General features: G+C 34.2%; 1 protein-coding gene across 1 annotated transcript in view; it reads left to right on the plus strand.

Annotated features, from left to right (window-relative positions):
- NBEA (neurobeachin) overlaps window positions 1–24,083 on the plus strand; it is a 610,373-nt gene that overhangs the window by 53,613 nt on the left and 532,677 nt on the right. Inside the window, exons 2-6 of the mRNA XM_060080316.1 lie at window positions 7,301–7,532; window positions 11,043–11,143; window positions 11,424–11,519; window positions 19,226–19,347; window positions 21,346–21,472. Of these exons, the coding sequence (XP_059936299.1) occupies window positions 7,301–7,532; window positions 11,043–11,143; window positions 11,424–11,519; window positions 19,226–19,347; window positions 21,346–21,472 (678 nt within the window). The remainder of the gene's footprint in view (window positions 1–7,300; window positions 7,533–11,042; window positions 11,144–11,423; window positions 11,520–19,225; window positions 19,348–21,345; window positions 21,473–24,083) is intronic.

Raw genomic sequence — 24,083 nt, forward strand, 5'->3', positions numbered from 1 at the left:
TTTGGCAATTAACACATTTAGTTTTCCTTCAAATGTCAATTGGCTCCTAGTAGCCAGGTGGATTTGTCATATATGTTTGGTATAGTCATATAAAGCAATTATAAAGATGGTTATATTTGCTTTTTTTTTTTTTTTTTTTTTTGCGGTACGCGGGCCTCTCACTGTTGTGGCCCCTCCCATTGCGGAGCACAGGCTCCGGACGCGCAGGCTCAGCGGCCATGGCTCACGGGCCCAGCCGCTCCGCGGCATATGGGATCCTCCCAGACCGGGGCACGAACCCGTATCCCCTGCATCGGCAGGCGGACTCTCAACCACTGCGCCACCAGGGAGGCCCTATATTTGCTTTTGATAAAGTGCAAGTTGTTTAAAATATATTTTAAAGAAGGCACTTATTGTATGATAGTTATTCCCTTTGTTTCCTCCTCCCTTCCCTAGAGTTTTTATGGATGGTATTTACAGCAGCATTTGTTATACTCTTGGGTATAGTTATTCCTATACCACAGAAAGATTGTCAATGTAAGTTACTTGTAGAGAGGACTTGTGTGAAAGAAATAGGAAAAAACCCAGTAATTTTCTATTTTTCTTGCCTTGGTTTGTTGGCTGGGTTTAGGATCATTAACTTTTATTATGTTCATGTCCAAATTATAAAGTTTTCCTGTTATTTACTGAACACTTATCTAAAAGTCATTTATTACATATGCTAATGTTTAACATCAGATTTTGAAGGTTAGATGACTGGTGGCAGTACATATTTATGTCTTGTGGGTGATCTCTCTGGTAATGATATACTTCTTAATTCTTTATGATATTGACAAGACAAATTCTGATGCTGACACTAGCTTAGGGACCTTGGGCAGGTTACTTAACTTATGCTAACCTCAATTTCCTTGTTTGAGATACTCATCTCCCAGAGTTATGAGAATTAAATGAGGCTGTATGCATAAATTATGCAACATATAATTAATGTTCACAGAATGGTGGTTCTTAATTATCATGTTTTCACTTTTTTGTTTCTTTGTAAAATTACACACAGTTATAGCTTTATATTGAAGATCTGTTCTTTAGAAATTAATAATTCAAGAGCTTTATAATTAGATTGTATCTGCTTCTATAAGTAATTTGATTGGCCAACAGTAGAAGACATCTGTGAACTAATAGAAAGCAAAACATAAGCTGGAAGACAGAATAGAGGAAGGAGATAAGATAAAAGCAGTTATCAAATTTTGAACACAAAATTAATTTTTTCTTTTGATGGGCCATTCTTTCTTGTTTCTTTGTGTGTCTCATAATTTTTTGTTGAAATTTGGACATTCTGAATATTGTAATGTGGAAACTCTGGAAATTCTGTTCTTTTCCCTACTCTTGAGTTTGTAGTTGCTATTGTGTGTTGTTATTGCTGTTTGCTTAGTAGCTTTTCTAAATTATATTCTGGATTCTGTATAAGATCTGTATTCTCTGCCACTTTTGGCCATTGAAGGCTTTGTTCTGTTAGTTTGATGGGCAACAGATGTTTTGACAGAGTTACCTTAAATGCCTGGAGCCAAGGAAGGGAAAAAAAGGCAAAGAAAATGCTCTTCCCCATTTTTTGCTCTGTGCTGGAGACTTCTTCAGTGTTTGGTCAGGCTGTTTACATCTCTGCTTTAACTTTTACTTCCTACTTGTGTAGAGCCTAAAGGTCAGCTACAAATGAAAGCTTAGGGACTTTGTAGACCTTTTCTGAGTGTGTGACCTGCCCTGGGCATACATGTGGCTTTCTGGATTACCCAGTATACATGAAAGCTTTTGAAAGACCTTATACCCACATTTATCTCCTTTCCCCACGTCTTCCTTCCCAGGCTTCCAGGTCTGTCTGTTGCTTGCCCCAAGTGTTGGCTTGCCCCAGGTGCTGCAGCAAATACATGTGCCTTTAAATGCTTTCAGCAAAAGTGTTCTAGCTCTAGGGACCTTCTGAGTTGAGTGAAGCAAAGAAAATTCTTTGTGTCTATCCTTGAAGGAGCTGCCAGTCAGGTTCAGACCTACAACTACAATTCTTTGAGAATAAGGTCCCTATTGCTTCCTTTGGAACTAGCAACCCTCACCACCAGTGCAGGCTGGCGTCCTCATGACTGTTGCCAATCTGAGGGATTGAAGGTGGGACGAGCCCCACAAAACAGTAGCTTCTTCCTCACCAAGTCTTCCCTTGGTTGTTGTACATTTTTGACTTGATTCCAGAAATCTTCAGAAGTTTATTCTGCCAGTTTTTGCTAGATCATTAGTTTTTTAGGGAGGACATAGCTGCCCACTCTGGTGTTTTTTGGTGACATCACTCCCATTCTTTTTCAGAGGAAGATATTGTAATTGATTTCACTTGAAAATAGTTAGAAACTGGAAGTGGAAATACATTTAAGCCTGATTTTAACAACTAAAAATTGTGTGTAGTGTACTTAGTCCCTTACTTAGACAATAACATGTCTCCCGAATTTTACCTGTGAAACCTTACATATTTTTTAAGTGGTAATAGAAGAAAAAAAATAATGCAACCAAGGGGTATAAACAAGAATGAGGAAACATTTTCTTTGGCTTTGTGGTCATCTCTGGAACTTTAAAAAAGTTATATGGCATTCAGAGCAATTCATTGCTAAAAGAGAAAAGTAGAGTATGGTAGAAAGTCTTTGGTTTACAACCTGATGATGGACCATGAATTTGTGAAGCCCTCCTGCCAGCCTACTTACCTCCCTTCTGTCCTCTCATCCTGCCGTCTTCCCATTCCATGTTAAATATTGAATAATTTGCACGGGTTTGCCAGTGTGCTAGTGATGTAGATATGGTTGATAGTTAGAAATGGTCCTTACCCTTACCTTACTGTAAAGTGGGGGGTGGAAAGAAATCTGTAAACATCTAGGATATCCTGAAATGATTGCTGTGATGTGGATGGGCTGTAATGTGAGTTCAGAGAAAGGCAGTGTTAATAGTTACTAGGAAGACTTTCTGGATTAAGTGGTATCTAAACTGATATTTGGATGTTTAATGGAAGTTAAAATTAGGGGTTGGGAGAGAACCCTATTTCGTGCATAGGGAGTAACATTATAAAGAGTTTTAGATGAAGTGAGAGATGGCATTGTGGAAATGTTTTTTTATGACAGTAGCTAGGGAATGGAAGGGAGAGGAAGCTGAATGTGGGGTGTTGAACTGGGGCTTTATAAGCAATGTTATCTCGTTTAGAGTTTATCCACAGATTTGCAAAGATTTGCAAAGAAATCCAACTGATTAATAATTATCCAGTTTGATTTAGTCTAATGTACACTGAATTATTCCATATGATCCTAACTAATAATCTAAGATTTCAAAATAAAGATATTTAAAACCCTGTACTTAAAAAATAAAAGATACTTAAATTGCTAGTAATTATAAACCTTAGTACTTTCAGAAATAATACATTTCCAGGCCAGCATTTTATATTCTAAATTTTTATACAGTAATTTTTATGCTTTTATGTAAATAAAACTTAGTTCATTAAAAAGGCTCACCTATATTTATTTTATTCACTTATGACAGATTCTTGAGTAGGAAGGGCCATTGTGGACCGCTTTTCTTGAATGCCAATACCTTTTAGAATTTTAAGGAGAAGGCCTGGAGGAAAAGAAAACCCTTAACTGTGCAAATAGAGTGTCATATTGACACATTCAGATTTACAGGAAGTCTCAATTGATTTATAAATCTCATTTGTACTATGGTAACAGTGATTTTAGGTTTGTTTGGGTTTTTTTTGGTTTAGCTTTCTAGCCTGTCATGTCACTTTCTTTGCTTTTTGCTTTTTAAAATATTTTCCTGTGAGTTTCCTTTTTTAGTGTTTATTGCTAATTTTCCTGTAATTGAGCCTTCAAAGTCTTAGACATTCTTACTGAAATAATTTATTTAAACAACTTTAAATAAATTGGTTGTTTTTCTTTATTGTGATTTACTACCTCTTGATGTTTCATTTCTTACCCACGGAAATCATTTTGTCTTTCCTCATTATACCCATACACTGTTCTCAAAGCACTAATTTCTTCATAGAGCTACTATGACACATCCCATCTCTATTTTTTAAGTTTACACTCTTGACTTCATAGCAAGTTGTTTCGGTACATTTTCTAGTCTAGAGTAGAATCCTGGCTCTGCCACTTACTCATGTGTGACTTTGGTTATGTTGCCTAACCTCATTTATCTTCAGTTTCCCTCTCTGAAGACAACTATGCCTTTTCCTCATAGGGTTGTTAGGGAATTGTTTAAATAATAAAGACTGACTGTTTCTAGTTTTTCTTGTATGCTTTAGTTGATAAATATTGAACTGTTCATTACAAGTGAGGAATAAATATTTCCCTAATCTTGGAATAAGAGTTCTGCAAGCAGTTAGCCTCCTTAATACTAATGTATTAAAAATTATAATGGGGGGCCTCCCTGGTGGCGCAGTGGTTGGGAGTCCGCCTGCCGATGCAGGGGACACGGGTTCGTGCCCTGGTCCGGGAGGATCCCACATGCTGCGGAGCGGCTGGGTCCGTGGGCCGTGGCCGCTGGGCCTGCGCGTCCCGAGCCTGTGCTCCACAGTGGGAGAGGCCACAGCAGTGAGAGGCCCGCGTAACGCAAAAAAAAAAAAAAAAAAAAAAAAAAATTATAATAGGGGTTAGAAAGACCATCCAAAAACATAGGTCCACTCTGTTATAACATTTATAATAAATTTTTTTACAACTTCTGGCAGTGAAATCAGGGAGCCATAACTGTGCTCTTTTGTAATTAAATGATGTATAGAAAGGGGCATTGTTTTTTTAACTGTGAAAGATAGAGCCTTAGGCTTCACATAATAGCTTGATTGTTAGAATTACACATTATAATTGTTAATTCCTTTAAAAGCAGACTATTTTTTGTTACCATTGAGCCCATTTCTGTTATTTACACATTTGATAATGGTTCTTGGGTAGACCAGATTCTACTTAAGCATTTACAACTCATTAAGGAGATTAGTCTAAAAAATTCTTCAGTGTTCTCCCATTTTAGTGTATACTATTTCTTACAGAGATTTATGCTGAGTCTTATAGACTTAAACTTTGGTATCTACTTCTTTTAGTTCAGTCAGTAAGTTGTCATTGTTTTTCAAACCTGTTTATTTCTCTGTGGTTCACTTCTGGAGAACCTCTACTAAGTTACTAATCATGGGTTTACAGGTTTCGTAGTAGTGACCCAAGTCAGTTGGATATATGAATATGAAAAAGTAATCAATTCTTGGTGAGACCATGGCACGGTGAAAATGATGCTTGAGTTGGTTTTGCTAGATCTACGAGTAATATCTAAGAGAGTACACGATCTACAATAATTTAGCTTTTCCTGGAAACATAAGGTTTACACTGGCTGTTTCATGGTACTTTATATGTATGTGATCAGATGACTACAATTTTTAGCTCAAAGTTGGGGTAAGAGAACTGGTAATAGCTAACGTTAACTCCTTAACTGAATGCTAACTATATGCCTGACTTTGTTACTAAGTGCTTATAACCCAATTACTTTATTTATTTAATCTTTACAACAACCCTATTAGGTAGGAACTTTTATTCCCATATTGTAGATGAAGTGACAGGCTTAGAGAAGTAGTGTCATTAAAGTGAGTGGTGCAGCTAAAATCACAATCCAGGAAGTCTGAATTCAGAGCCAATCTCTTAACCATTTTCATAGCTATTTTTGTTAATAAACCAGAAATAGTAGGAGGAGTTGAAGTCGTTTCACACATAGAAGTAAAACCAACCTTTAACCAGAGAGAATATCTAGGTCAGTAAAAGGTTGGAAGTTAGCATAAGGGCTAGTTTCTTATAAAGTTGAATTTTGGAGCTGTTACAGAGAAAATATATATACAGAGTATAGTATTGTACAATTTGAGAATATTTTGTTTTTAAATTCTTGAATTCTAGAAGACTTTTAAAATATTCGCTTCTTTGTCATTAGTTGCTGTGAGAATTAAGTTACTTACTGCATGTAAAGCACTTAGAATAATACTAAATGGCATGTGAGGTTAGGTGGTGGTATTATTATTACCATTATTTTCAAGTTTATATTATACAGTGTGCTCATCCATCCATATTAATGAACACCTTTCATTGATGGAAAATTAATTTGACTTCTTGAATCTAATCTGTAGCCCCTGTCTGAACCTAATTTTATTTTCCTTCACTTCCTCTTTCTCAACTACTCACTATTTATGTCTTCTTTTATACTTTATGTAATTTATAAGCCAAATGTAACCTTTTTTGGAATAAAGTAGAACATATGTAAATACATATATAGATCTTTATTTCTAGAATTTAGCACTGTTAGTGCATGGACTTTTTCTTGTCCACAGATATATTTCTAGTTCTTAGAACAGCAAGTTCTAGCCTTTAATAAATAAAATATTTGTTGAATGAATGACTTCACATTTGTCACGCATTTTGTATATGGCTATTATTTTCTGCCTAAATTTTCCATTCTCTAGATCAAAAAGACATCCAGTTTGTTAATGTTCTTCCTTAAGAATGGTACTTATTACTGAATAAACTAATTCATGTGAGATTTGATCAATAGAGAATAGGAGTATCATTGTATCTTTTATTCCATGTGTATTTGTCTATTGCTGTAGTAAAGTAGCATTGGGGAGGAGGAGTACTACTTTTGACTCGCTTGGCATAATGCCACAAGTCAAATATGCTGCCATTAAATCAGCTTTCTTTCCCAGTTCACGTTTTTTTTTAAAAAAACTACTAGATATTAAGTATTTCTCTTGTAAACATTCTTAACATTAATTCTATTATTTCAACATTTACTGTAAGTTTGCTAATATATTTTCATGTTTCTTCATATTCTATACATGGAGATTAGACCCACCTATTCTTTTTCAGTTACATCTATTTTATTTGTCAGTCTAGTAATATAAAAGAAAATGAATTTTCATGTCTTAAAATTTATCCTTAGTGATCTCTGCATCTTCTAGTAATTTTCACTTTTCAAAGCCAAAACCTTTTTAAGGGAATTTGTCCAGAATCCCACCTCTTAGTCATTTGCTCTATTTTACTCTATTTTTCTAGATTTGAAATAACATTTTCAAATTGAAAAAAAATTAGACTTCTCTTTGCTAGTTTTAATTCTTACAGCACCTTTCACTTACCTGTAGTGAAATTTTTATCAAAATTAGTTTCAGGCTAGAAGACTTGAAATTTTTTAGAGTAGCTAATACTTTCTTGCTAGCTAAATATTTGTTTTGCTATTATGTGTAACCTCTCACATTATCATTGGTGATTTTTTTTCTGTTTATTTTTAGCTGGTTGGTGGAGAGTTTGACTTGGAGATGAACTTTATTATCCAGGATGCTGAGAGTATAACATGCATGACAGAGCTTTTGGAACACTGTGATGTCACATGTCAAGCAGAAATATGGAGCATGTTTACAGCCATCCTACGAAAAAGTGTTCGGAATTTACAGACTAGTACAGAAGTTGGGCTAATTGAGCAAGTATTGCTGAAAATGAGTGCTGTAGATGACATGATAGCAGGTATGGGATTATCTGACAGGAAAGTATAATTTAAATGTTTATAAAGATTCATATACTTCTCTTTATATTCTATAGGTTATATAGTTTTGTTGAAGCTACCTTGTTTTAAAATAGATAAGTAGAAATGTATGGGAAATTTGCCTTTTATGTTAAGGGGAAACCTGAAGAATGAAAGATGACTTCTGTATTAGACAAAAATAATTACTATTTTGGTTTTCCAGGTTTTAGAAAATCTCAGTAATGTGGAATAAGTGCTATGAAATCTATCAGAAAAATAAACAGTACCTTTCTATGTAGAACTTAATTAAACCTTTATATAATTAAAATATTACAATACATATTACATTTCTATAAAATTAGCACTTTATTAGAAGTTCTCTGAACTCCATGTTCTCCAATCTGACATATATGGTACTATGACAGGAGGTGCTAAAAGCCTTCGGACAAGCAGGCTGTAGTTTTTGGAAGTGTCGATTTTACTTTGATATTTTTTTGGAGGAACTTTTGTGTTAAAATAAATGCAGATATATTGTTAATTAGAACATACTATTTGCATGAAATTTCAAGATAAAAATAATAGTTTGGTGTTTGTTATGTGTTATTTCAAATAATAATTTTCATATCTGTAATTCTTCACTGTCAATCCTTTACCCACCTGCAAGTCCATTCTCCTCTGTGGTTAGATGCACTTCAGTAGAAATGTTTTGCAAGATGGTCCCAGAGCAACAGTTATTCCCAGAAAATGAGGAGTTTGAAATGTTGATTCTCTTAAGCCATGAATCTTCCGTATAACTTTCTTCTGACATGAAAAGGTTTCATAATTCTAAAAGTGCTAGTATAATTCCTCACAATATCTGATCATATCTGATCCTTAAAAATAGTTCAACACCAGAAAATCCTCTATAATATTTTGATCTATGCATAATTAATTTTAATATCAGTAGAACAAAACATCAAACAAGAAAAAATGGAATGAAGAATAAAGATCAGTGCTTTTTAAGTTTAAGCAATATTTTGAAATTTTTGTTTTTCTTATAGAGTATATTAAAATCATTTCTAATTGCTTTCAAGGTGGCATCTATCTCTGTTTAGAATGATTTAGTATTCTCTATATTGGTTACTAATGGTTAACTTCATGAAAAATGAGAATCAAAATTAAAACATCTTTTTGATGAAAATATGGTACCATCTGCAAATTTTAGCATTAACAGGAATTTATATGTATAAACTTATATGTACACATGTTGTATAGAACATCATGTGATCTTTGAATCCTCATATCTGGATTTAAGCCCTAAAAATTCTTTTTCTTTTCTTTCTTTCTTTTTTTTTGTAAATAAAGTGCACTTTATAGAATGCACTTTAGAAAATGAGCCACAATTACGAACATACTAGCTTACTGTACATAATTCATGAGCCCTGAGAAGTAAGCTGATAGTAAGCATGATAGTACCACAAAACTTTTCACATTTTCTGTTATACAAAGCTTCTTAATTCCTTTATCCTTTATTCTCATTAATGATGATGTGGATAACACAAATTTTTCACGTTTTGTTATTTAAGTGATGAATAAGTGTTAGAAAAATACCTCTACCTTACTTTTCCGTAGAGAAATTAAAATTTAGATGACATACTAATGAAGGATCAGTAACCACCAAAACACTACTAAGTTTTCACTCTGAGTGTTTTGTAGCATGCTAAGTTCAAAGAAGTTCTTTTCATTTAATAATATGGAGATATCGTATTAGAAGGTGGTTAAACACCTATAGTAAATTGATAAGAGAATTTCATAGTCTTAGTATTTTTTCTCCTTTAAAAATCTGGTACAGAAAAGACCTTTTTTATAGACCTTTTAAAATTTTATTATAAAATTAAAAACTGAGGTGCTTGGCTATCTTATCTGTATAATAAATAAGAAATCTTAATAATTATGTAATTAAATACAAATTTAATAGATCACTTTTTGTGACATACATAGGAGATGCGATAAAGGTTTGGAAGTAGAATTCTTTTAAAATAGTATTTGTAGGCATACCTTTAAGAAATCTTCTATGAAGGTTTTGTCATTGCAGCTAATTGCTTAAAAATGCTTTATATTAACTTAGGATTTTAAAGTGCTTGGTTTTTATCTAGAATTTTTTCTTAGAAACAGATATTCTGACTAATAGGTAGTAACTATGAACATTTTTATTACTTGAATGATGAATGGTCTTTCATTAAAAGATATCTCTTTAAAATGGCATATCCACAGTCACAGGTTTATCATAGAGATTGCTTACTTATAATGGTGTAAAGTAAGAATAAGTCAATTCTTTATTGATGAAAATAACCATATTAAATTTCTAATTTGAAATACATACATTATAAATATTTTTAAAGTCTCAAAGTTCAGCTAACTAATCTACGATATTGGATAATGTATAGTACATGTCAATAATTATTTCAACTTATCCTAACCTAACCTATTTTATTAATTGATGATAAATTGTTTATAATGTATATGTGTATTTATTATAATAACTTGCGTAGTATCTTTAATTCTTAGGACATGCTTTAGAAATTGAGAAAATGAAGTATAAGTATTTAGATGTTTAATTTCTTGCAAAAAATGATTGATAGAGGTACTATTACAATGTCTAGAGATGAGAAAGTAATCAGAGACGAGATTAAATGTATAATTTTTTCTTATTATCTGGTGAGCTGGTGTGTCTCTTATATGAACATAAACACATTATCATAATGGATACCACTAGTCAGATGTTCAAATGGTACTTCTATTTAGAGACTAGTAAGTAAGAGTGAGGGCTCTGGAGCCATACTGCCTAGGTTTGAATTTTGACTACCACTTACTAGAGTGCGTTCTTGGGCAGTGTGATTAAGTTATCTATGCTTCACTTTCCTAATTTTTAGAAGGGGATAATAATAATACTTACCTCACAGGCTTGTTATAAGGATTTGTGAAGTTAATGCATGTAAACCACTTGGAATAATGCCAGGCAAGGAGTGAGTGCCCCAAATTGTTGTTAATGGGCCAAGGACTATTTCAAGAATGTACTTTATTAAGAGTAGATAATTCTAAAAGAAAATGTGGTTAACCATCACTTTTTCATTTGAAAATAACAAATTTACAATGCTAAATCATTGTACCATTGCATTGTTTTGCCTACTTTTCCCAGCATATAGCAGATTTGTGTGTGTGTGTGTGTGTGCACGTATGTGTGTGTATTCTGGGAATTTATAAAATCCATTTTATGTAATTTTTCAAAGAACTTAATTGAAATGGTAATTCTGATGGGAAGAAAATCCTAAAATTCAAATATAATTTTTTGCTTATCTGATGAATTAAAAATTGTTAATTAAAATGGCTATTCATGAGGACATTTAGCTATAATACATATCCATATATATGTAGAAATGACAAGGTAACTCTTGCTCTTTCAAAAAGTATATTTACCTTGACAGATGGCAGCTCATGACTAGAGTTCAGAATAACTTTATTTTCCTTTGAAGATCTTCTAGTTGATATGTTGGGGGTTCTTGCCAGCTACAGCATCACTGTCAAGGAGTTGAAGCTTTTGTTCAGCATGCTTCGAGGAGAAAGTGGAATCTGGGTAAGCCGTGGTCAGAGGGAAAAGTATTCAATATCCTGGGTAAGCCGTGGTCAGAGGGAAAAGTATTCAATATCATTGCATTAATACTTAATGTTCAACAGTTCGTCTCTAGAGAACTATAAACTTGAATTTGTAATGGAAATTGTTCCTCTTAAAGAGTTTATTAAACGATTTAAAATTAATTTTCTTTCAAGTTAGAAAACATTCTGGTGCTTAAGGTGATATATTAGGTATTTTTGTTAAATTTGTACAGTGACATTTCTTTTTCTTGTTTCCTTAGCCAAGACATGCAGTAAAATTATTATCAGTTCTTAATCAGATGCCACAAAGACATGGTCCTGATACTTTTTTCAATTTCCCCGGTTGTAGTGCTGCGGTAAGTTTTAAATACATATGTTTGGTTTTATTTCTTTTAAGTCAACTCTGTGAAGGTATAATTTACATACAGTAAAATTCCCCAATTTAAAAAGTACAGTTTGTTGAGTTTTGAATAGTCCTGTAACCACCATGACAGTCATGATTTAGAGCAATTCTGTCACCCACCAAAATTCCCTTGTGTCTCTTTGAAGCCTGTTCCCTCTCCCTAGGCTGTCCCTTGCAACCTTTGATTTATTTTGTGTTTGTATAATTCTATCTTTTCTAGAGTTTCATATAAATAAAATCATATAGTGTGTAGTCTTTTCTGCCAGGCTTCTTTTACTTACCGTAATGCTTTTGAGATTATCCATGTTGTAGTTTATCAGTAATTCCATTCCTTTTTATTCTGAGTAGTATTACATTTTATGGATATACCACAGTTTATCCATTCACTAGTTGATGGACTTTTGGGTTTTCAGTTTTTGGTTATTGTAAATAAATCTGCTAGGTCTTGAATAAAGGTCTTCTGCAGGTATGTATTTTTATCTCTTGAGTAAATACGAAAGAGTGAGATTGCTAGTTTTTATGTTAAGTATGTATTTCATTTCATGGTAAATATGCAAATTGCTTTTTCTGTAGTGAAAAATTTTGCATCCCCATCAGCAGTGTATGAAAATCCCAGTTGATCTGCATCCTGGACATTGTGTCTTTTCAATTTGCAGCATGTAAATGGTTATGTAATGTCACCTCATTGTAGTTTTAATTTTGTATTGCCCTTATGACTGATGTTGAACATTTTTCATTTGTTTATTAGCCATTCTTAAATCTTTTGTGATGTTTGTGTTCAAATCTTCTGTTCACTTAAAAAAATGTGATTATTTGTCTTGTTATCTTAAGAGTTCTTTATATATTCAGGGTGTAAGTTAATTTGGAAATGTGTTTGTCAAACATTTTCTCCCAGTCTGATGCTTGTCTTTTTATTTTCTTAACAATATTTCTTGAAGTACAAAAGATTTTAATTTTGATGGAGTTCAATTAAAATTTTCTTTCTTTTATGACACATGCTTTTGTAATCTAAGAAATCGGTATAAACCAAGGTCACAGGATTTTTTTCTCTTAGGCATTCTACTGAAAGTTGTGTTGTTTTACCTCTTATGTTTAGGTCTGTGATCCCTTTTGTTTAAATTTTTAAAACATGATGTGAGGGAAGGTTGGAGGTTAAGTTTTGTTTGTTTAACATATGACTATCAAATTGTTTCAAAGCCATTTGTTGAAGAGACAGTTCTTTTCACATTGGATTGTGTTGGCACCTTTCTTGAAAACTATCTGGCCGTGTTTGTGTGGATCTAGCTCTGAGTACTCCAATTCATGGGACACAATATATCTCTCCCTTTATTTCATTTTCTTTGATGTTTCAGTGTTTTACAGTTTTCAGCATGTCAGTCTTAAACATCTTTTGTTAAATTCATTCACAAATATTCCATATTGCTTTATGCTAGTATATAAAAATGCAAATTTTTTGGTATACTGACCTTATATCCTGAGACCTTGCTAAACTCACTTACTTGTCTTAGCAGTTTTTTTTAGTAGATGCCTCTTTTTTTTTTTTTTTTTTTTTTTTTTCCTTTTTGCGGTATGTGGGCCTCTCACTGTTGTGGCCTCTCCCGTTGCGGAGCACAGGCTCCGGATGCGCAGGCCCAGCGGCCATGGCTCACGGGCCCAGCCGCTCCGCGGCATATGGGATCCTCCCAGACCGGGGCACGAACCCGCATCCCCTGCATCGGCAGGCGGACTCTCAACCACTGCGCCACCAGGGAGGCCCAGTAGATGCCTCTTTATTTCATTTTGTACCTTATTGCACTGTCTAGGACCTTCAATTAGTAATCGTAACAGTCTTGACTTATTCTCAGTCTTGGGGAAAGCATTAAGTATTTCACCATTAAGTATACTATTAGCGTTAGGTTTTAAGATATATCCTTTATCAGTCTGAGGAAATTCCTTTCTATTCCTATTTACTGGGTTTTTTTTTTCATCATCAGTAAGTTAATATCAGTGTTGAATTTTATCAAATGCTTTTTCTGATTTTATTGAAATGATCATATAGTTTTTCTTCTTAATCTTTATTAATGTGATGAATTACAGTGACTGATATTTCAGTGTTAAGTCACCTTTGCATTCCTGGGATAAAAACTGCTTGATCGCAGTGTAATAACCTTTTCATACAACACTGGATTTGATTTGCTAACATATTGCTAAGAAACTTTGCAATTACTTCTATGAGTGATTTGATGATCTGTTTTTCTTTTCCTGTGATATCTTTCTCCAGTTTTGATGTTAGGGTAATTCCTCGTAAAATGAGTTGGGAAGTATTTGTTTCTCACTATTGAAGAGTTTGTGTAAAACTGATAATACTTATTCTTGAATGTATGCTGGAATTCACTATTGAAGCCATGTGGGTCTGGAGTTCTGTTTGTGGGAAGGTTTTAAACTACGAACTTAAGTTCTGTAGTAGATTTAGGGAAATTTTCTATTTGTTTTGAGTAAGCATTGGTAGTGTGTGTCTTTCAAGTAATTGTCCAGTTAATCTAAGTTGTTGAATATATTGACATAGTTGTTAATCATATTCCCTATTATCCTTTTAATGTCTATAGGATATGTATTGATGCCTCCTCTTTCATTCTTGTTCCAGTCAGTCTGGCTGGAAGTTTATCCATTTTGTTGTTCTTTTCAACTAGCTTTCTCAGTAAGCTTGATTTCATCATTTTAATATACATGGTAGCATTGTAGAGCATATGTGTAATTTTTGGCTAGAAGAACCGGTTTTGATTTCTGAATCCTCTAGTTCATTACTGTAGAGGACTAGTCCTTAGTGTTTCCTAGCTTACTTTCATGTAAAATATTAGCATTTTATAATGGAATAGGGTTATTGTGAGCCTGTACTGAAATAATATACTATTTAAGCACTATATAAGTTGTAAAACATAATGTAAATATTTATTGCTCTTTGGTTATTACAGGTACTTAAATGTCCTTTCAATCTCCTATTTCATCAACCATTATCCTAATTTTATATTTTTTCCTGACTATTTTGTTACTAATCTTTTAAGTTACAGTTTCCACCAATTGTGAAACAAAAATAGGAAAGTTAAAATAAAAACAAAACACTTTCAAGATGGAAGCAAATCATTTTACATATCAGTTTGTTAGTGTAGAGCATATATAATATGTATGTATATTGTGGTACTTAGCAGAGAAAACACTGTTGCTGTCCCTAAGGGGATGAGGGTTCTTTTATTTGTAATAGTTCTACTTATACACATATGTATTTCTAATACATTTTACAGAGCTGTTGTTGACCTGACATCTGATAGATTTCAGTCTAAGGTATGGGGAAGAAGAGCAAAGTGTTTTGACTGAAACATAAGCAAGTTGCTGTTTTATATATAGAATTAACAAAGTTTAATTAAAATGGAATTAATAACTCTGTTTTAATAAATTGCCTGAATTGCCTCAGTAAGATGGCAGTTAATGCTGTTTTTAGCCATTTCGTCACCAATTACCTATTGGTATGCAATGCATTTTACACACACATACACACACACACAGATAATTTTATTTATATGTTAGTAGTAGTGTATGGTTGAATTGTTTTTGCTCAGGGGATATTGGTGGACTTATACTATCTCTTCCGCCTTTCCTGGTTTTTCCTGCATCACTCATTTCCATAAAGAGTAGTTTGGATCAAGAGTATATTCTTTGTAGAGGAGGAAGCAGGGAAGGAACTAGAACTTTTATAACTATTATTTCATTTGAGTCATACAAGCTATATAAGATAAATGATATTATTGTTGTTACCTCAGTTGAGAAAACTAAGTAAGCCTCTACAGTATAACATTGTTCAGAGTCTTAAAGTAGAGTCACAACCTGAACCAAAATTTGTCTGGCCTTAAATCCAGCGTTTCATTTAACAACGGATTGGCTAATTTTCAGACATGTTACTTCTGCTATTAAACTGAGAAATTCAGATAGGAGCTGATTTTAAAACCCTTACCATTACAGTGTGTTTGATAATCTGCTTCTGGATGAGCGTGAACCAGTGCCATCTTAGTAACAAGAGGGTACATACTGTTTGGACCACTGCTCATAGCAGTGCCTTTGGATGATTAAAATCATGATACAACTTACTTTCCCTCTAAAATAACCATATATGCTAGGCCTTCTGAATTGTATTCTATATTGTGGAGATGCCTTACTATGAGCCTGCTGCCGCCATATGAGCAGTTTGGTAATACTTACAGGGAGTTAGTTGAATTCTACAGTGATCAGTGTAAAGGTGAATGACAAATGTAAGATGGCATTTTACGTGCTCTGTGACCTTTATGGATATACTATATAGATTTGCTTTTCATGATTATGATCTATTTCTTGAATTTGCTTCATTTAAGAAATAGTACCCTTTTCTATTCACTGAAATAGTTAACTGAAAGCATCCTATCTGAAATCATTTTTTTTGCAAATTGCAACAGATAAGAATATAAATTTTGGAGTCAGCTAGTCTAGGAGACAGTGAGGGATATAGATTTCAGAGTCCGATGGACTCACTGGACACAATGAGGGATACCCAATTGTGGATACCAAAGTATTGTAGAAGGAAATACAGAGGAAATGTGAAGGCAGCTTAAATCCAAAATCACGGAGATAGTCCAAAGGTCATGCCGTTATCGCCATGGGATTAGAAGGAAATATAAAGAGTCTAGAAAATGGGTGATCAGGCACAAACGGTTGGGGAGTAAATGGGCCTGGATTCCACGTAAGGCAGTACTCTACAAAGTTAGCTTTTGTGCCTTAAGGGAGAGTGTATGCATCAGTTAAAGAGTTGAAAAAGGCTAGGGATACAATGTGTACTGTAAGAAGGAGCTGGTTGGTAGGTAAGTAGGAGCAGGAAGTTGAGGCATACCCTCTAGAAATGGGAGAGTTCAGATCCCTAAAACATTTTTTCTAGCTGTTACATATTGAGACTATACTTCAGTAAAAATATAATAAACTTAAAATACATATGTAATAAAAAAATAGTTTTAAGACAATGTCCTTGAGTAGAGGTAACTGTCTTGTTGAAGAGATTGGCCATAATAAAGATCCTTATTTATCTATGGAATTTTTAGAAGTCCACAATGAAACTGAGAAAAATGCAGTCCTAGAGCCTCTCAGGTGTTTCATACCAGTTGTAGCAAGGCCAAAGACTATTATTATTTCATTATCACTCAAGCTTATTAGCTTTTCCTTTTGTGAGATTTTTTTCTTTTTTCTGTTGTATTTTGGTTCACTAGTGTTTGCAACTGAATGTGATTTAGGACTCTTTCAGTCCTACTGTGGTGGAAGTGTAGTTCTGGAAAACTTGAAGAACAGCTTGTCTCAAATTCTTTCCTGTATCTCTTAGTTTAATGCAGCGTATAAGTTCCAATGTGGGGCTCAGTAGACCAGATGATGAGACTGATGATATAGAAAGTGCTAGGGCCACTGGTTGGAAGTAAGAGATCTCTTGGGCATGTGGAGTAGTGGGGGAAAAGAGAAGGAATGGGCTGCACTCTGCATGCTTATTAACGCCGCTATGATAGTGCTGTCATGGACTGCTGTGGCTGGTATGGAAGGGCACTTGGGTATGCTGGTTGTGGCCAGAGGTTGGAAACCATGAATCTGACTGTTCCAATCGTGTTCCACAGGCATTATGAGCAAATTAATATATTTGTTAAGCTATTATTATAATTCTATAGAATCACTTTACTTTTCAGTGTCCTCAATAAATATTTCTCCTGTTTACCTTGGTACTCTGAAGCAGCTATAGTAAGTGAAGTCTGGATTAGTGAAGCTTATGGAGGTATTAACCAGCAGTAAACTTGGCAAGAATTGCATTTTGCTAGCAAACAAAAAAACAAAGTAAAATATTTCCCTTTTTAAAAAGTCGAAAAAAGGCTGTATTGACAATTAAAGTGCCTGGACTAATTGCTTAAATATTAAAATCTGAAAGGACATTGTATAGGAAAATTTTTATTCATTGTTAGGGTTTGAGTCTTCATTTGAAATGGTATGTGTGTTTATGTGTTTTTGTGTGTGTGTTTTCGTTTTGTTTTTATGCAGCAGGCGCTTTGCCACTTTGAGATTTTTCATTGATCACATATTGATTATTTTCTATGTCTTAAGTCTCAATGCTGGGAGTATAAACTATATTTCTTACTCTTTGGGAACTCATTGGTAGACACAAAAGCAGCTTGTTAGAATAAGCTATTGTAGATTTAGGTACTAAGTGCTATGGGAAAACAATGAAAAGAGAAACTAGGCTGGGGTGAAGTCCAGGAAAGCTTCACAGGAGAAGGAGATATTAGCCTGGTATTGAGGGTAATTGGGATCTTGTTGGAGGAAGTGTTTTGCACAGAAGTAGCATCATGTACAAAAAGGGGAGCTCTAACAGAACAGGTGGAACAGCTGCTATGTTTAGATATACTTTGGAAAGTGGGGTAAGGTACAAGAAGAGAATAAGATTGAAAGGGTTTGTTGGAGCCACAGTATGTGTGAACAGCCTTGTATAACCTGAAGAAATTTAAACTTCATTTTATATGCAGAGGATTTTTATATAGAAGCTATATGTTATATTTGAGTAAGGTCATTATCAGCAATATGAAGGATCTGTTTGGAGGAACAGATCAGTTATAAAATCATAAACGGGGGCTTCCCTTGTGGCGCGGTGGTTAAGAATCTGCCCGCCAATGCAGGGGACACGGGTTCAAGCCCTGGTCCGGGAAGATCCCACATGCCGCGGAACAACTAAGTCCGTTCGCCACAACTACTGAGCCTGCGTCCTAGAGCCTGTGTTCTGCAACAAGAGAAGCCACCGCAATGAGAAGCCCATGCACCACAACGAAGAGTAGCCCCCACTCGCCGCAACTAGAGAAAGCCTGCGCTCAGCAATGAAGACCCAACACCGCCAAAAATAAAATAAATAAATTTTTAAAAAATCATAAAGGGTACTTATCTTTTATGTGAAGGAATTTAGATACCTCATAGAAAGATAAGTAAATCCACTCATGTTTTTTGTCTTCAAGTCAAGTTATATACCACTTTCTCATTTTTTCCTTAGAATGTCTAGATTTTTTTTTATTACTATTACCAACTGAATACTATATTATTCCTTTCCTACTTGTGAGTGGATTTGAATTGTTTTTGGTCATAAATTTCAATGGTTCAGTTTCTGAATGATAAATCTTTTGCTTTTGTATTAATATTATTTCTTAATTCTTATATTTCTTCAGTATTTATTCCATTAACTTCTATTGCTTTTGGATTTGAAAATTCAGCTTTCTTTAACCAAGTGAAATATTACTGAAAACCTAACATAAACTATAGAAAACTGAAAATTCTGGAGCATATGTATAAGGGACTGTATATTGGTGAACTTGGAGGTGGACTTCTTGGAATACAGTCTGAACCCTACTACGTAACTTAGATATGAAACTTGATTCACTGAATATTTGAAAATAATGCTTCTAGAGTCAAAAAACAATATTAATAGATTATCCTAATATGATAATAGTTTCTATTTTTGTATTTGTCCATGATTCTTTGATATTTATACCTTCATTGTTTTTTAATCTGTGGAAGCCATACTTGACCTTAGTTACTATTACATTTTCTTTAACTGATACTTTTGTATCTTTTTCCATTACCTTGTAGGCAATTGCTTTGCCTCCTATTGCAAAGTGGCCTTATCAGAATGGCTTCACCCTAAACACTTGGTTTCGTATGGATCCATTAAATAACATTAATGTTGATAAGGATAAACCTTATCTTTATTGGTAAGTAATATATTTAATTTTAGTACTTTTGTCTTAAGCATTTCAATCTTGTAAATATGTAATAGTGTCAAGTGTCAAGGCAACATATTAAATAGAATAAGTAAATAAATATATATATGTTAAAACTACAAAGATACAGTTATGTCAGTTTATTTTATTCATTTTTTGCTGTTGATTCTAGGCAACCTGCCTCACTATTTTTTTCCTCAATTACATTTTAAGAGTCAGGGGTTACAGACCTCCTATCTCCAGTCTGCATAGATCAATTGTGTGTTCTTAGTGAAAAAAAAAACCCAAAACAACAACAACAAACTCCTACCAGATTTCATTCACTTTGCTTTTTGACTTAACATGGTTCTGTGAGCGTAATTAAGGTATGCTTTAAAAATATTGATTTTGATAACCATGTGAGAAGTTATAATTAGATAAGATTAATTATTTGGTAGATAACTAACAGAATGGGTTCATCAACCCAACAATGGGTTGACCTGTAAGGACTCGGAACTTGATAATTTTAGTTTACCAATAATGCCAAGTAATAAGAACATCAAAGTTCCGTTTGTTATCTTACTATATGTACTAGGCATTATAAGTGCTTACATGTATTGCCTCATTTCATACTTGCCGTGCTCTGAAATAAGATTGCCTGAGTTTAAGTTCTGCCTCTACCATTTACTGTTTATCCTGTGCTTTGGTGTCTTCAACTGTAAAATGAGGATAATAACGGTACCTATCACATAGGATTTAATGGTAGCATAATATTTAAAGTGCTTTTTGTACAATGACTGTTCAGAAATGTGAGTGTAGAAAAATGTGAGCTATTAATAACTTGTAAACTCTATTACGAAAGATTATATATGGATAGTAATGAGAGAGAGTTTTAACAAGCATCTGAACTTCCAAACATAAATGGGGATGAACTTCAGAAAGGTCATTTTGGGGGCTTCTCTGGTGGTGCAGTGGTTAAGAATCCACCTGCCAATGCAGGGGACACGGGTTTGATCTCTGGTCCAGGAAGATCCCATATGCCGCAGAGCAACTAAGCCTGTGTGCCACAACTACTGAGCCTGTGCTCTAGAGCCCACGAGCCACGACTACTGAAGCCCAGGTGCCTAGAGCCCGTGCTCCGCAACAAGAGAAGCCACTGCAATGAGAAGCCCGCGCACCACAACGAAGAGTAGCCCCTGCTCGCTGCAACTAGAGAAAGCCCACAGGCAGCAACGAAGACCCAGCACAGCCAAAAAAAAAAGTCATCTCTAAATGCTCACTGTGCCATACAAGATGTGATACCATTTACATAAGATCATATGTTGTGTACCTTTCAAAAAAGAAAGAAAGCTCATTTTGGGAGGTCATATTTTTATTTCAATAATACTGTCATTTGTCAAAGCATTTACAGGTTTTGTTCTTTTTTTTTTTTTAGTATATATTGTGATTGAATTCACAGCTGGAGGAGTGCTCCTCTAGAAGAAAATAGCTATATTTCATAGTCACATCTTTTTTCTTTTTTTGAGTGAAAATGTATTCCTTTGCTTGATTACCTACATTATTTATCAAAATTGGCTGTGACTTTTTTTTTTGGTAAAGTTGTAAGCTATTTTCAAAGATATAGTAGAATTAAAGAGCAAGTTGATTTTGAAAGCATTAACTGTGTACATGATTTCTGTATTTGCTAATTCCAGGTGGTCATTTAGGTATATGAAATCTACTTGGTAGGCTTTTGTTGGCTATTAATTTGTTTTTATGTATTTGTGATGTTTTAAATTGAAATATTAATAGGTTCTATAGTCTTCTGTTTTCCCAATTTAAATGCCTTTTAGCTGTTCTAAACTTTTCATGTTTTAGTCTTTATTTGGTACATGTAATACCCCTTCTACTCTATAGGGATGTAAGTTTTATTTTTATAATTATGTTTTATATTATTTGTATAATACTAATCTTTAGATATATTGTTCTTTGTCACAGAGGATATTATACTATTCTCAGTTTTCTTTGCAGTTTTCGTACTAGCAAAGGAGTTGGTTACTCTGCTCATTTCGTTGGCAATTGCCTGATAGTCACATCACTGAAGTCCAAAGGAAAAGGTTTTCAGCACTGTGTGAAGTATGATTTTCAACCACGCAAGGTAGGTATAAGTAAATTATCTATTGAGAATGGCACAATTCACCATTCCCACTCTCTTAAAACTCACCTATTATCACTTCTGTAATATTCTCTTTTATTGGTTTTCTCGTGACTCCTACTGCTTTCCTCTTATCCTTATCTGCATTTTCTTTCTACTTTTCTATCTAACTTTTGACATAAAAAGATCAGGCACCTGACCTCTCTCATTCTCTTGCTGTGATCTGTTGTATGGCATTCTTTCAGTGAACATTCAGTATGTATTTACTGAGTGCCAGACACTGTTGTAGGCACAGGAGATACGACAGTGAACAAAACAGACAGCATCCTTGCTTTTGTGGAGCTTATGTTTTTTTGGGAATTTTTATTCAGTTTTATGATAGCTTTCCTCTCTTATTCTTATTTCCAGAGCTTTATTCTTATATTCCCATCTCCCTATGAGATATGGCCAAGTGAATGTCTTTCTGGCCCCGCAGCCCTAGAATGTGTAACATTGAATTTGCCATCCCAGTCCCATATCATTCATGTTCTTAAGTCCTCTGTTGTTTTTTTTTTTTCTTTTTTTTTTCTTTTTTTGCAGTATGCGGGCCTCTCACTGTTGTGGCCTCTCCCGTGGTGGAGCACAGGCTCCGGATGCGCAGGCTCAGTGGCCATGGCTCACGGGTCCAGCCGCTCCACGGCACGTGGGATCTTCCCGAACCGGGGCACGAACCCGTGTCCCCTGCATCGGCAGGCGGACTCTCAACCACTGCGCCACCAGGGAAGCCCAAGTCCTCTGTTTTGATTAAGAGGCTACTGTCTTCATAGTAGTGGGGACTTGAGTCAGCTTCAGCCCCTCTTTGATCTTTATATCAGTCAGTTAAATTTCCAAGTCCTATACTTAGTATCGCTGAAATACAGCTTTCACCTTTATAAAATTCTTTACATGTTGCTTAAATTCCTCATATTGCTCTCTTTTTATCTTGGACCCTCTGTCTCCTCCTCTTCCTCCTCCTGATTTATATTCCTGATCATATTATTTCACTGTTCAAACCAATCGTTTACTTCTTACTTACTACAGAATAAATTAAAAATTTTAGCCTAGTCTTTCATGATTTGGATTTTATTTTCAGCTCTTTACTTAAACCTTTTATTTTGGCAAAACTGAGCTGATATACATGCTTCACTTTTTTATCTTTTCCTTTTCAAATGTTCGGTCTCTGGCCTGAAATACATTTACTTGTCCCCTTACTCTCAGCTCTAGGTCTTAAATCCCACCCCATTGTTATGTTCCATTTCACGTAAGATTTCCATGGAATCTGTCCCTGATTTGCCTTGCTTTGCTCCCCAGGTACAGTCTCTCTTTCAGCATATTATTTCAGTATTTCTTATGGCTGTTATTTCTTTTAAACCTTTATTATTCATTTATATGTGCATTATTTAGTAACTATTGAGACTAAGCTAATGTGTTAGATTCAATTTTGTATTTCCTCATATGCCTAACACAGAATATTGAACTTGGTAGACTATCAATGATATATGTTAGATAAATAAGTAAAATATGACTTTAACAACCAAAAACCCTTTTGTTTCCTAAAGGAGTAAGTTACATTTATTTGGACAGCTAATTTATATTGAGCAGTTTATTTCCCCATATTATGAAATAAATGAGGTATTACTATTGATACAGTGACAAAAAGGGCATGCCTTGTTGTGATCAGTGCTTCTTTGTAGGTAAGTATCCCAAGAACCTTTTCCATGTGGCAGTAAGAAGAAAAGTAGTCATGGCAATAAAGACCAAGTAATTTAGGTTGTTGCTATGTTATACACATTTAAAATCTAAAGCTTACTAGCCTTTTTTGTTGTTGTTCCAGCATAATAATGCATATTGCAAAGCTAAGTTAATTTTTGGAATTATAGAGAATAGAGCAATATCCATGACCGTTAAGAGAGATTTTATGCTTTTTGAAAAAGTGTTTTGCACAGGTTTAATGGAAAACACAGTTACTTCAAATGCTAACAACTGCCACATTCTTAGATCTTCATTCTGATCCTAAAATTTTGGTATATATTATATATAATTTATTTATAATATATTATTATATATAATTTGTGTATAATATGTAAATGTACTATATAATATACAGAAATTATGCAGTATCTTTTAAATTTTCTTTACATCTATGAAAACAATATTAAAGTATTTCAACAATCATTATTAATTCAAAGATTATTCCAAGGCAAACTTTTATATGAACTTTGTGACTTTAATTTTAGATCTGAGGAATTATGTTACTCCAATTATAATTCTACCTTCTTCTCTCCCTTTCCTCATTTACCTCCTCCTCCGTCTCTCCTCCCTCCTTTACCTCCTTCTCTTTTGCTCATCCTTTTCATCTCCCTTTTCTTTCCCCTTCTTCTCCTCTTCCTCCTCTCTCTTTTCTTATTCTTCTTCCTCCTTCTTCCTCTAACCTTATTTGGTTTAGGTAACAGAACCAGTGTTAGACTAGAGATTCAAACTTCAGAGTAACTGGTTAGTGTATGTGTGTGTATGCTGTCCTCCACTATGGATTTATAGATGATGAACTCCCTTTCTAAGTCTAATGTTAAACCTCCAGGTTTGGTAATACAGAGAG

The sequence above is a fragment of the Mesoplodon densirostris genome, chromosome 17 (assembly GCF_025265405.1).
Source record: "Mesoplodon densirostris isolate mMesDen1 chromosome 17, mMesDen1 primary haplotype, whole genome shotgun sequence".
Taxonomy (NCBI): domain Eukaryota; kingdom Metazoa; phylum Chordata; class Mammalia; order Artiodactyla; family Ziphiidae; genus Mesoplodon; species Mesoplodon densirostris.